The sequence below is a fragment of the Humulus lupulus genome, chromosome 6, assembly GCF_963169125.1.
Source record: "Humulus lupulus chromosome 6, drHumLupu1.1, whole genome shotgun sequence".
In the NCBI taxonomy this organism is placed as follows: Eukaryota; Viridiplantae; Streptophyta; class Magnoliopsida; order Rosales; family Cannabaceae; genus Humulus; species Humulus lupulus.
In genome coordinates this window covers 17,265,788-17,279,010 of record NC_084798.1, presented here as the reverse complement: position 1 = coordinate 17,279,010, position 13,223 = coordinate 17,265,788, and the positions used below count along the sequence as shown (strand labels likewise).

Sequence of the window (13,223 nt, the reverse complement as noted above, 5' to 3'; positions counted from 1 at the left end):
CTCAACCAAGCATATGTCTGGTTGGGAGTAATGAAAATAGAAGAATAAGAATGAGAATGGTAATAGGAATAAAAATGTAATGGAATACAATTTAATATGAGTTAAAAAAAATTATTCGTGCATTGGAATGACCATTTCGCCCTCTTTTAGATAGAATAGTCATTCCACCAAAATGGTGGAAAAATCATTCTATTGGAATGACATTCCAATGCTTTATAATAACATAACAAATAAATGGAATGAAAATGATTTCCATTCCATTACCTTAAATTAAGCATATCCTTATGTGATGTTTGGTTGGGGTAATAGAATAAAATGGAATGGAAAAGAATCAATTTTTATTTCATTCATTTGTTTGGTTGCATTTTAGAGTAATGGAATGATTTTTCCACTATTTTGGTGGAATGACTATTCTATTTAAAAATGGAAGGAAAGACCATTCCAATGCAATATTGAAAAAAAAAAAAAAAAAAAAATTATTAATTCTTTTTATTCATATTGATTTTTATTCAATTCCATTCCATTTATTTTCTCATTCTCATTCTCATTTCTATTCTTCTATTTTCATTCTCTCCAACTAAACGCAACATTGTAAACAATCTCTATATGCCAAACAATAAAACAAGTCAACGAAAACTAAAACAATATCACTAACATTTTTTTATCAGCCTTGGAGGACTTGCAGCTTGATCAACCACGACAACCTTCTTTCTCTTTGCCCTTTTTATTATTTGTTATCAAGTTCTTTTTAACCTTTACTATTAAGTTTCATATGTAATCTTTTTTTTTTTTGGAGAAAATACCGGTTTGGCCCATGTATTTTACTCGAATACGCGATTGACTCCTGTATTTTGTTACATACAATTCAGACCTTGTGTTTTACAAAATTGGTCAAAATAGCACCCTAGACCCGATTTTGGGCAAAATAAATATAATCTTTTATTCTCAGCTCATCGACTACCTTCGCCGCTTCTATGAACTCTTCACATCTCCAATGACTCAAAAATTGATTTTATATTTGAAAATATTTTGACCGAAATCAGATTTATAGTACTATTTAGATCTATTTTGTAAAACATAGTCTAAATTGTCATTCAACAAAACACGAGGGTTAATTGCGTATTTTAAAAAAAATACAGGAGTCAAAATGATATTTTCCTTATCTTTTATAGACATTTTAAACAAGTGACATTTGGCGATAATTTTATTGGTAAAGTCTCTAAAAGCTTGTCACGTTGCAAATGAAAATTTTGAAAGCATATATTTTATAAACAATTAATTTATAAAAAAACATACATGCATTTGTTTTTTTTTAAGGGTAGGTAACCATTTGGTACCCTGTGTTTGTACAAAGTATCATTTTGGTACTCTCTGTTTTCAATAATGCTCATATGGTACCCTAAACTCAAATTTAATTAACAAAATTTTACCAATTTAATCAAACTGCTGTCAATTATGTAAGTTCCAAATTTAAATTTAATTACTTAATTATATATAACTGATGACAGTTTGATCATATTGACAAAATTTTATCTATCAAATCTGAGTCTAGGGTATCAAATATATATAATTTTAAAATACAGGGTACCATATGAACATTATTGAAAACAGAAGGTACCAAAATGATACTTTACAAAAATATAGGGTACCAAATAAGTAAATTCCATTTTTTTAATAAAAAAGTCTATTTCCATTGTTAAGGGGGTTGGAAGGTTATGTTAATTATGAAAAGACAAGGGTTACAATAATATATGTTTTTTTTTTGTGTCAGAAAGATTTCATCGTAAGAATGCAAAAAAAAAATGCAATTACAAATAGGATGAGAGATTTCTTTCATTCAATAAAGTTCATCGTCTAGCTAAGAGTATGCTTAGTCAATTTATGAGCTGCAATATTAAAATTGTGACTAACATGAGAAAAAGATACCTCCAAAAAATTAGATAATAAAGTTTATATGTAAAAAAAAAACTCTTATAAAAGTATGTTTTTTGAAAAATAATTAATTTTGAGTTTATGATTATCGACTTAGGGTTCAACAAATATATATACTTTTATATATATATATTAATTTAGGGAATTTCACGTATAGGGACTTCACTTTAAGTCCTACTGGTGGGGTTTTTCAGTGTTCTCGACTCGTGAACAGTTTTTGGCGCGATTTTTTTTTATGATCGTGTATATTGTAGTTATTTAGAGCATCCTGCAAATTTTCATAAAATTCTGAATAATTTACAGTATCGAAAACTAGGTTCAAACATGTTGTTTTCCACGCGCATAAAAAAAATTAGTCATTCGTGCAACAACATGTTTAAGCCTAGTTTTCGGTACTATAAACTATTCGGAATTTTCTGAAAATTTGCAGGATGCTCTAAATAGCTACAATATATACGATCATAAAAAAAATCGCGTCGAAAACTGTTCAAATGTTGAGAATACCGAGAACCCCACTGGTACGACTTAAAGTGAAGTTCAAACTAGTTATTTAAAGAATATACATTTAAAACTAACTAAAAATAGATATTTATTAATTATATTAATATAAATTCAAATATTATAAAATATCATTTTATAATAATATTTAATATAAGACTACATATATAATAATTATATTAATATAAATTCAAATTCAAATGTTATAAAATATCATTATTATAATAATATATAATACAAGACTATATATTTAATAATTGTATTAATATAAATTTAAATGTTATAAAATAGTACTATGATAATAATATATAATCCTAATTTTTTAATGATTATATTAATATGAATTCAAATATTATAAAATATTATTATTATAATAATTGTTATCCAAAAAACAAGCACGGGTGACGTGGCAGACGTTTTTAAACACGTGGCTAACACCTAGCAGAGGTTCTGTTCGACCATCGACTAGTGAGATTCCCCTGATGTAACATTTGAAGTTTCTATACGACCAGCATGGTCGTATACTCCGTATATTTAGAGATAATTTTGTACAATTGTAATCATATCCGAGATTATCTCCTATGATCCATGATGATCCGATTATTTAGGAAATAATATCTGTAACTGATTCATGTGATCCTCCTTGAACCTATAAATAGAGATAAATAACTCAAGGAAGGGACTTTTGGTTGATTTAAGTTTACACTTTACAAGAGAATTTGAGCTATTATCTTACGATTGTATTGTTCATCTCTCTCAGGCCTGCGAAACTCAGAGAACCATAATTCTTTTATCACTCCTTTGAGAACTCATATCAATAATAGCTTAAGTGGACATAGGTCATTACCATTTCGTGGGGCCGAACCACTATAATTTGTTGTGTCATTTACTGTTTTTGCTATTAAATATATTTCAACATATCTATTCACATCAAACATTTGACTCCGTGTCATTTGACCAAATCGATGGTCAACAATAATATTTAATACGAGATTAGATATTTAATACTTATATTAATATAAATTTAAATATTATAAAATATTATTATAATAATATACAATACATAATTTTTATTAAAAAAATTATCATTTATGTTTAAAAATATTATCATATATATTATATATATATTTTTTAAAAATTATAAATAATATTTTGGTTTAATATAAATAAAACTAAGCATTCTTATATCAAGTATATATATATATATATATATATTAAGGTATTAAAAGTTCATTCTTATCATATTTTACATTGATTATAATATTTGACATACATTAATATATGTAAATTTATTTAAGAAATTAAGGCATGTAAATTTAATTATTTACCTTGATTTAGACTTTTCCCTTTCTCTACTTGGATTGGAGCATATCACATGATCATTTAATAACCAAGCTGACTTTAGCAGATATGGATAGCTTCACCCACGACTTCACAATGGTTTCCAAAGTCTTATCATCGACAATCATGCCAGTTACACCAATTTTTTGAAAAAGAAAAATATTTTTTATCAATCCTGGTTGACGATGTGGCATAACAAAATGACACGTGTACTCAGAAGTATGAATTTTATCAATCCTGGTTGACGAGGTCCGCCCAGAAGATGAAGAGTTGCCCTCTTTGGGATCATCCAATATAATGAAAGGTTGCTGATAGAAGAATTGTTGATCGAAGAAGTAAAAAGTGACTATATGCAATCAAACGATCAGATCAACCCGAATTTTAAGAGATATTTGTTTGATCGTAATTTAAATGTATTTTTTTTATATTCTTTTATTGAATATTCAGTTGTAAAATACACACATTATACGTGTAAGGCCCATTTCATACTTGTAAGACACAAGACCCACTAGAAGCTTTATAAATAAAGATATCTCATAGTCATTATTTTTCATGCGTACTTTGTATACAAAAACTCAGTTAAATTGTATTCTCTATCAAGCTTAAGAAACTTAGATAAATCTTATTCTTTTGATAAAAAATTTGAGATTTTTGTGATCAATAAAAGTGCAAATAGACGTGCAGGTCACTAAAAAGTAACTATTCCAATAATATTTACATTGTTCTAATAATGTGGTCTTAATGACGCAATAACCTCATCATATTGACGAAGCGATAGATGACAAACAAAGTATTGTTGTGTTTTGATAAATGTAGAATGGTTTAGATCCCTACAGCTAGAAGATAATTGATGCGCCTTAAAAAATGTATAAATATCACAATTTTTCCCAACTTTTGCTAAAATTGATAGTGACATATTTTATTTTCCACACAACCACAGATGCCGACAAACTGATGAGAAAGGAGGACGAAAAATTTAGGAGATGGTTACTTGATTATTAGATTTTAATAAATTATGAAGCATTTTAGTACTTAAGGCACTTATTTTTTTTTAATTAAATGATTACTGTTAATAATAATTATTTTTTAAAAGTACAGATGTACTTGTCAACAAGAAAAAAAAGTATCAAAACCAACAAGTAAAGTCTTCCTAATTAAAGATAAGGTGAGACTTTTTTAGTGCATGGTGTTCTTGCTTCCTAAATATATGGGGATTTATATATAGTATAGCTAGAGATGCATTATCCCATAATAATTATATCACTTTAAATTCTCAATATGACTAAAGCTAAAGCTGAAGTGGTTCTGTTGGTGCTAGTCCTCACGAGTCGTGGAGATTCTGATCAACTCCATTGCATAGAAACTGAGAGACAAGCTCTTCTGAGCTTGAAGCAAGGCTTCATTGATGATGGTAATCGTCTATCCTCGTGCACAAGTACTAAACGAGATTGTTGCGCGTGGAAAGGTATCAGGTGTGATAACTTAACTCATCATATTATCAGTCTTGATCTTCATTCTAACAGCAGTGTTCCAATGTTATTGGGTGGTGAAATTGGTCCTTCTTTGGCTGAATTACAATATTTGAAGTACTTGGATCTTAGTTACAACAATTTTACTAATAAATTCAGTACAACACTTTCTGATAGTTTAGAACATTTGGATTTGAGTAGAAACCAATTCAAAGGACCGTTTCCAAATTTGTCAAATTTTTCGTATCTTAGAGTGTTGGACGTTTCTTCAAACTCTTTCACTGGGTTGGTCACCGAAGTTCACTTTGAAAAACTTTCCAAATTGAAAACTCTTTATTTATCCGATAACCCCTTAACATTAAAGATCAATTCTACTTGGATTCCACCATTTCAACTACATAATCTATCGTTGAGTTCTTGCAATTTAGGTCCACAGTTTCCTACTTGGTTCAAAACTCAAGTAAATATCTCATTTCTTGACATTTCCAACTCTAGAATTGAAGATAGCATTCCTAATTGGTTTAGCATTCAATCTACAAAATTGAATTTTCTAAATCCATCTTCAAACAAGCTCCATGGCTCTATCCCTTATTATCTATCAAATGTGAAGATATTGGATCTCTCTTATAATAGGTTTAATAATTTAACCACTCTTCTTTGTGAACCAGTAAATGGGACAACAAAACTTCTTGATATTTCAAATAATATGTTATATGGAACCCTTTCTGATTGTCATTGGAACTTGAAGAGTTTGATTGTTCTAAAATTAGATAAAAATAATTTGTCCGGAGTAATTCCAAGATCAATTGGTTCGTCATATGGGATTCAATATTTGTTTTTGGGACACAATAACTTCTCTGGAAATCTTCCTTCATCCTTGAAGAATTGTACACAACTTCGGGTTCTTGATGTCAAAGCTAATAGGCTAAAAGGAAATATACCAGCTTGGCTTGGGGAAAGACTCACAAATTTGATTTTTCTTCGACTAAAATCAAATAATTTCTATGGAGTTATACCATCGAGTATGTGTCATCTTCAATTTGTTCAAATATTTGACCTTTCCAATAATAATATATCTGGATTTATTCCTTCGTGCATAGAAAATTTCACTTCTATGGTAGATAAAAGGTTTCAAAAAATGAGTAACATATCTACACAAGTTCCCTTAGATGATGGTCGTCAACAAGTACTATTGTATGAAATTGTTGCAATGATCATGTGGAAAGGAGTTTTACGTCAGTACAGTAGGACTCTTGGGTTATTAAGATTGATTGATCTTTCACGCAACAATTTGACCGGAGAAATACCTAAAGAGTTATTCAATCTTGTTGAATTGGTTCAACTTAACCTTTCAAGGAATAATTTGAACGGTAGTATCCCTATTGAGATTGGGAACCTGAAAAAGATAGACTCTCTAGATTTATCCAATAACAAGTTTTCAGGTGTCATTCCAACTAGCTTGGCAAGTATATCTTCTTTGTCTTTTTTGAATTTGTCAAGTAACAAATTGTCCGGAAGAATCCCAACTGGCACCCAACTACAAAGTTTCAATGCTTCGACATATATTGATAATGATGGATTGTATGGACTTCCATTGACCAATTCATGTCTCGGAGATGAGTCGCCAAGTGGTTCTCAAGATCACTCGAGTGGTGCTGAAGGTTTTACTGAAGATAATGAAGAATGGCTTGACATGTCATGGCTTTTTATGGGATTTGGAGTGGGATTTGTGGTTGGATTTGTTGGACTTTGTTGTATTTTTTTGCTTTTTACTTCATCGAGATTTACCAATTTCATGGGTGTATCTAGAGATTAGCTTTTATGTGACAATTTGTGTCATTACAACTCTATTGAAGAGTAGGTTTTCTAATTATTATAGTAATTAATAGTATTAATATCATTATTTACTATCCTTTTACAAGTTTTCAATGGCTAAGAAGAATTCAGTTATTTTTCAAATGCATATCTTTTTTATGTAAAAAGCGTGTCGATAACGGAAATTATTGGTTTTAACTGTTTGTTTTGTTAACTTTAACGAAATATTCTAAATATTTAATGAAATATACTTTTAAAACTAACTAAAAATAAATATTTATTAATTATATTAATATAAATTCAAATATTATAGAATATCATTATTATAATAATATTTAATATAAGTCTACAAATATAATAACTATATTATATATTCAAATTCAAATGTTATGAAATATCATTATTATAATAATATATAATACAATACTACATATTTAATAATTACATTAATATAAATTTAAATGTTATAAAATAATATTATATAATCCTAATTTTTACTAATTATATTAATATGAATTCATAAATTATAAAATATTATTATAATAATATTTAATACAAGACTAGACTAGATATTTAATACTTATATTATTATAAATTTAAATATTATAAAATATCATTATAATAATAATGGATAATACATAATCTTATTTTTTATTAAAAAATTATAATTTATATTTAAAAAAGGTTATCATATTATATATATATTTAAAAAATCATAAATAATATTTTGGTTTAATTTTTCATTTAATATATGTATGTTATTCTTTTATATATAATATTACTTATTTATTTAAAATTTATATAACAATAATGCAAATTCAATAAAATAATTAATAAATTTTATAAATAAAACTAAGCAAATTTATATTGCATGTTGTTTGTGTCTATTATATAAATAAATGAATTATTTTTCTTGTAACCGTACTCAAATTTGTTGATACCCTCTTATTAGTTATATGAAAATTTGAAATTAAATAAAATATTGTCTAAATAAAATTAAAATTAGTGAATATCTAAATTCATTACATATATAATTAATTTGAAAGTTGTAATTGTCTTAATTAATTACTAAGATTATTTGAAACTATTCTACGTCCCTAATCTAGTGTATAAATTCGTAGTATCATCATAGGGAAATTGTGGCGCCAGTGGTGGAAATTGTGACAAAGGTGTACATGATAATCCAGCTCAGTGCTCAAGTTGAGGCGGCCAATCGAAGTAGTATGGAGGCAATGGAAGAGTGATCGTTGAACAACTTCATCTAATCTCATCGGGTTAGGTGGGGGACGTCGTTTGGGAGGCAATAGCTCGAAAATGTACTACATGTCTTGTCGATAACTCGTAATCATGTACAACGTCCCCCACCTAACCCGATGAGATTAGATGAAGTTGATTATCGTGAGCTATTTCATACATAAGTTCACGATAATCAAATCTTTGAATCTGGGGTTGTGAAGGGGCTTGAGACTGACTGTTGGAGGCATCCTTGTCCCTCAATTTGCACCTCACTCCTTACTCGTGGCCGCTATGCTATGTTCTCTGAGTACTCTTTTCATGACTGCACTATTGTCCACTGTTTATGATACTAGAGGACCACATAGAGGCTTGTTGACTTTGTCATTATTGGATTGGAGCTCATCAAACATTTAATCTTGTTTTACGAAGAAAAAAAATTAGTAATCAAATAGTTTGTGCTGAATAAGTCTTTTGAATGCTGCTAATTAAACACTTGCATAGTATGTGCTTGCATCATATTGACTAACGTTGATTTCTAATTTTTGGATTCGCCTAAATAATAACAAGTGTTTATACATTTTTGGACCCTGTGTTTTGTCCCGTTACTTATTTGGATCCTGTGTTTTGACAAATTACTTTTTGGACCTTATGTTTTGTAAAATGGTTAAAAATAGAACCCTAAATCCGATTTTAGTCAATGTTTTCTCAACTAAATCACAAATAATTTACCAAACTAACAATTCAGAACAAAAATAAAATGATTCTACTTAAAAACTGTATTGTTATATTCAATTTTTTCTTCATCAAAATTGAGTTTAGGGATCTAGTTTAATTATTTTACAAAACATAGGGTCCAAAAAATAATTTTTCAAAATACAGAGTCCAAACAAATAATGAGACAAAACACAGAGTCCAAAAAAATATAAACCCTAATAACAACATAATGTTAGATAACTACTTATGAATTAATAATAGAATTCATTATGTTCATGACGGATAGCCATGTGCGACTTCGATCCCTTCCTTAGTCGAAGGAAGGGTATTTGATAGATTTTTTCCCATCTTCAAAACCTCACCAAATTGAAAATTCTTCATCTTGACAATAATCGATTGGTGGGTCCTATACCAATTAATTTGAGCCAATTTCTTCCCATTTTGAGATTAAACAACAACAACAATAATCTTACAGGTCCATTGCTTGATCTTTCACATATCATCTTTGAGAGAGCTCAATATTGCTAATATTACCAAAAAGTACATAATTAAAGGGTGTTAGTGTTAGATGTTTCTTCAAATTCATTCACTGGGGTCTTCTCGAAAATTCATGTACAAAATCTTTCGAACTCCTTGGTGGAATTGAATTTTAACACCAATTGGGTTCCCCATTTTCGATTTCAAATTCTCGAATTTTTTTTATAATATTGTTACCATGTCATTAGTTAACTATACTTGGCAAAAAAAAGGATTATCAAAGTCATATAATTTAAGGAATTTACTTTTTTGGTACCATTTGTTTTTGCAAAATATCATTTTGGTACTCTCTGTTTTCAATAATACTCATATGGTATCCTGTATTTTAAAAACATAAATATTTTGTATCCTAATTAATAAAATTTTGGTAATTTTATTAATTAAATTTGAAATTAAGGTATCAAATATGTACAATTTTAAAATACAAGTATCAAATATGTATGGTTTTAAAATACAGGGTACTAAATATGTACGATTTTAAAATGCAGGGTACCAAATGAGCATTATTTTTAAATACCGGGTACCAAGACGATAATTTGCAAAAACACAGGGCACCAAATGGTTACCTACCTTATAATTTAAAACTAATTGCCTGATAATTTTTTTTAGGGTTTTTACTTTTTTAGACCATGTATTTTGTCTAATTATCTGTTTTGACCCTATGTTTTGACAAATTACTTTTTGGACCCTGTGTTTTCTAAAATAGTTCAAATAGACCCATAAACCCGATTTTGATCAAAGTTTTTTTGAACTAAAATCACAAATAATTCATCAAACTAATAACTCAAAACAAAAATACAGTCATTCTGCCTAAGAACTGTGTTGTTATACTCAATTTTTTGTTTATCAAAATCAGGTTTAGAGGTCTATTTGAACAATTTTACAAAACACAAAGTCTAAAAAATAATTTATCAAAATACATGATACAACCAGGTAATAATGGAAAAACCAATGTCTAAAAATGTATAAATCTTTTTTTTTATTAAATTTAAGTAACTAATTGTTTAAAAAAATATAACCAGAAAACGAAGGCTAAATATAATTATTTTAACTGTTTAAATTATTATTTTTTGGATAAGATAACGTATACATGCTGAGTTGTACTCTTGTCGGAGCTTTGCCATGCACAGCGGCGCCGCCACCTCTGAAAATGGAGATAAACTCCATGTCCGAAGCTCTGCAACTCCATGCCCAAACACTCAAATCAGGCAACAACCAAAGGAACCACCAACATGACCTTACCAAGATCTTCACCTTCTCAGCTCTCTCCTCCAATGGAGACCTCACTTATGCCCGTCTCATTCTCGACTCTGTCCCATCCCCGAACTCATTCCACTACAACACCATGATCCGTGCCTACTCCCGGAGCCCCGACCCAATCAAAGCTCTCCATTTCTTTCTCTCCGTGATTCGCAACAGCCCGACTATACCTGACAAGTTCACGTACCCGTTTCTCCTCAAGTCGTGTGCCCGACTGGGACTGACCCACCAAGGGAAACAGCTTCATGGGTTGATAGTAAAGTCGGGTTTCGGGTCGGATAGGTATGTGCAGCATTCTTTGATTCATATGTATTGTGCTTGTCAGAAGTTAGGTCATGCTTTTAAGGTGTTTGATAAAATGCGTGAGAGAGATGTGGTATCTTGGACCGCAATGATTGATGGGCTTGTTGACAATGATAGACCCCTGGAAGCAATGAAATTGTTTGAGAAGATGATAGAGGACAAGGTTGAAGTTAATGAGGTTACTGTTGTGTCGGTTTTGAGAGCTTGCGCGGAGGCAGGGGCGTTGAGCGTTGGAAGGAGAGTTCATGAGGTTGTGAAGGAGCAGAGGATTGAATTGAAGGCTCATGTTAGCACTGCACTTATTGATATGTACGCAAAATGTGGTTGTATAGAGAGTGCAATGCGAGTTTTTGATGAGATAAATGTTGATAAGGATGTTTATTCTTGGACTGCTATGATAGCTGGGCTTGCAAGCCATGGGAATTGTCAAGAAGCTCTTGACTTGTTTAATCAGATGCAAGAATTAAACATAAACCCAGATGAGAGAACAATGACTGCAGTTTTATCGGCTTATCGAAATGCTGGTTGGGTGAGGGAAGGTTACACCTGTTTAAAGACTATGCACAAGAAGTATGGAGTTTGGCCTACAATTCAGCATTATGGATGTGTCGTGGATCTGCTTGCTAGAGTTGGACACTTAAGTGATGCTGAAGAGCTCATTAAGAATATGCCTATCAAACCCGATGGGGTTCTGTGGAGAACTTTAATATGGGCTTGCAAAGTTCATAAGGATATGAATCGAGCTGAGCGTTTGATAGAACATCTTGAGAGTTTAAAGATGGATTCGAATGATGATTGTGGGAATTTGGTGCTAATTGGCAATGTGTATGCATCCGCAGGAAAGTGGCTTGACAAGGCAAGAACTAGAGAGTTGATGAACAAGAGAGGACTTGTTAAGCCACCGGGGGCTAGTAAGATTGAGATTGATGAGGCAATTCATGAATTCATAGTGGGAGATTCAGATCATCCTGAAGCCGAAAAAATATATGCCAAGTTGGATGAAATAGAAGAGAAACTAAGAGAAGAAGAGTATCAGCCAAAACTTCACGAGGTCTTGCTTGAAGTTGATGATGAGGAGAAGGCTTTCCAGTTGAGTCACCACAGCGAGAAGCTTGCTCTTGCATTTGGACTGATAAAAACAAGTCCGGGGACTGAAATTCGGATTGTGAAAAACTTGCGATCTTGTGAAGACTGCCATGCTTTTATGAAAGTAATTTCCAAGAAATACCAACGAGACATAATAATGAGAGATCGAATACGCTTCCACCATTTTAGCAATGGGATATGCTCTTGCAAAGATTACTGGTGATATCCCATGGTTGGAGAGATTACTCTCTTGTGTAAAGGCAAATGTAGAGAACAAAATTTCAGAATCTGAAGTGTTTATTTGTTCAAAGTTGAGGACTTTTGGAGTCTGTTTGTAGCTTTGTACTTTGATTCAAAGTGACACATTTAAGCATGCTGCAGGGCACTAAACGTGTACAGAATTTCATTTGAGGCAAGAAGATTACTTTCATGGAAGCTAAAAGTTGAAGTAGATAAATGGAAGTGGACATCCTCATGGGCTCTTCAATCACTTCAAATATTCATCTTTTACTCTCAGTTAACATGGTAAGATAGCTCTCCATGCAATAATCTAGTAACCTTTAGTACAAAACCCCCATTTTTCAAGTAACATTTAGTGACTTTGCTCGTAGTCTCCTGGTTTATCTACACTATCTGTTGTTTGATTCATGTGTTCTGTAATTTTACTTGAATACATAGGTAGAGATAAAGATGTTGAAGTAGCATTTTTTAACACAATTTTTTTTATACTTTTTGTGCCAAGCTTTACCTTATGGCATTCTGAGATGATTAGTACAATCCAATTCTATTGTCATATATTAAAAAAATGAAGGTTTTATACTTTTTTGGATCCTGTGTTTTGTCTCATTACCTGTTTGGACTCAGTATTTTGCCAAATTACTTTTTTAGACCGATGTTTTGTAAAATGTTTAAAATAGAACCCTAAATTCAATTTTGATGAAGAAAAAATTGAATATAACAATACAATTTTTAAGCAGAATGATTTTATTTTTGTTCTGAATTGTTACTTTGGTAAATTATTTGTGATTTTAG

General features: G+C 30.4%; 2 protein-coding genes across 2 annotated transcripts; both read left to right on the top strand.

Moving 5' to 3' along the window:
* Positions 1-5,049: 5,049 nt before the first annotated feature.
* On the top strand, positions 5,050-7,056 carry LOC133784768 (receptor-like protein EIX1). The gene has a single exon (XM_062224045.1). The coding sequence runs from the start codon at positions 5,050-5,052 to the stop codon at positions 7,054-7,056; it is 2,007 nt and encodes a 668-aa protein (XP_062080029.1).
* A 3,532-nt stretch (positions 7,057-10,588) lies between these two features.
* LOC133781751 (pentatricopeptide repeat-containing protein At4g21065-like) lies at positions 10,589-12,968 on the top strand. Its single transcript, XM_062220821.1, has one exon. The coding sequence runs from the start codon at positions 10,633-10,635 to the stop codon at positions 12,412-12,414; it is 1,782 nt and encodes a 593-aa protein (XP_062076805.1). The 5' UTR covers positions 10,589-10,632; the 3' UTR covers positions 12,415-12,968.
* The last annotated feature ends 255 nt before the right edge of the window (positions 12,969-13,223 follow it).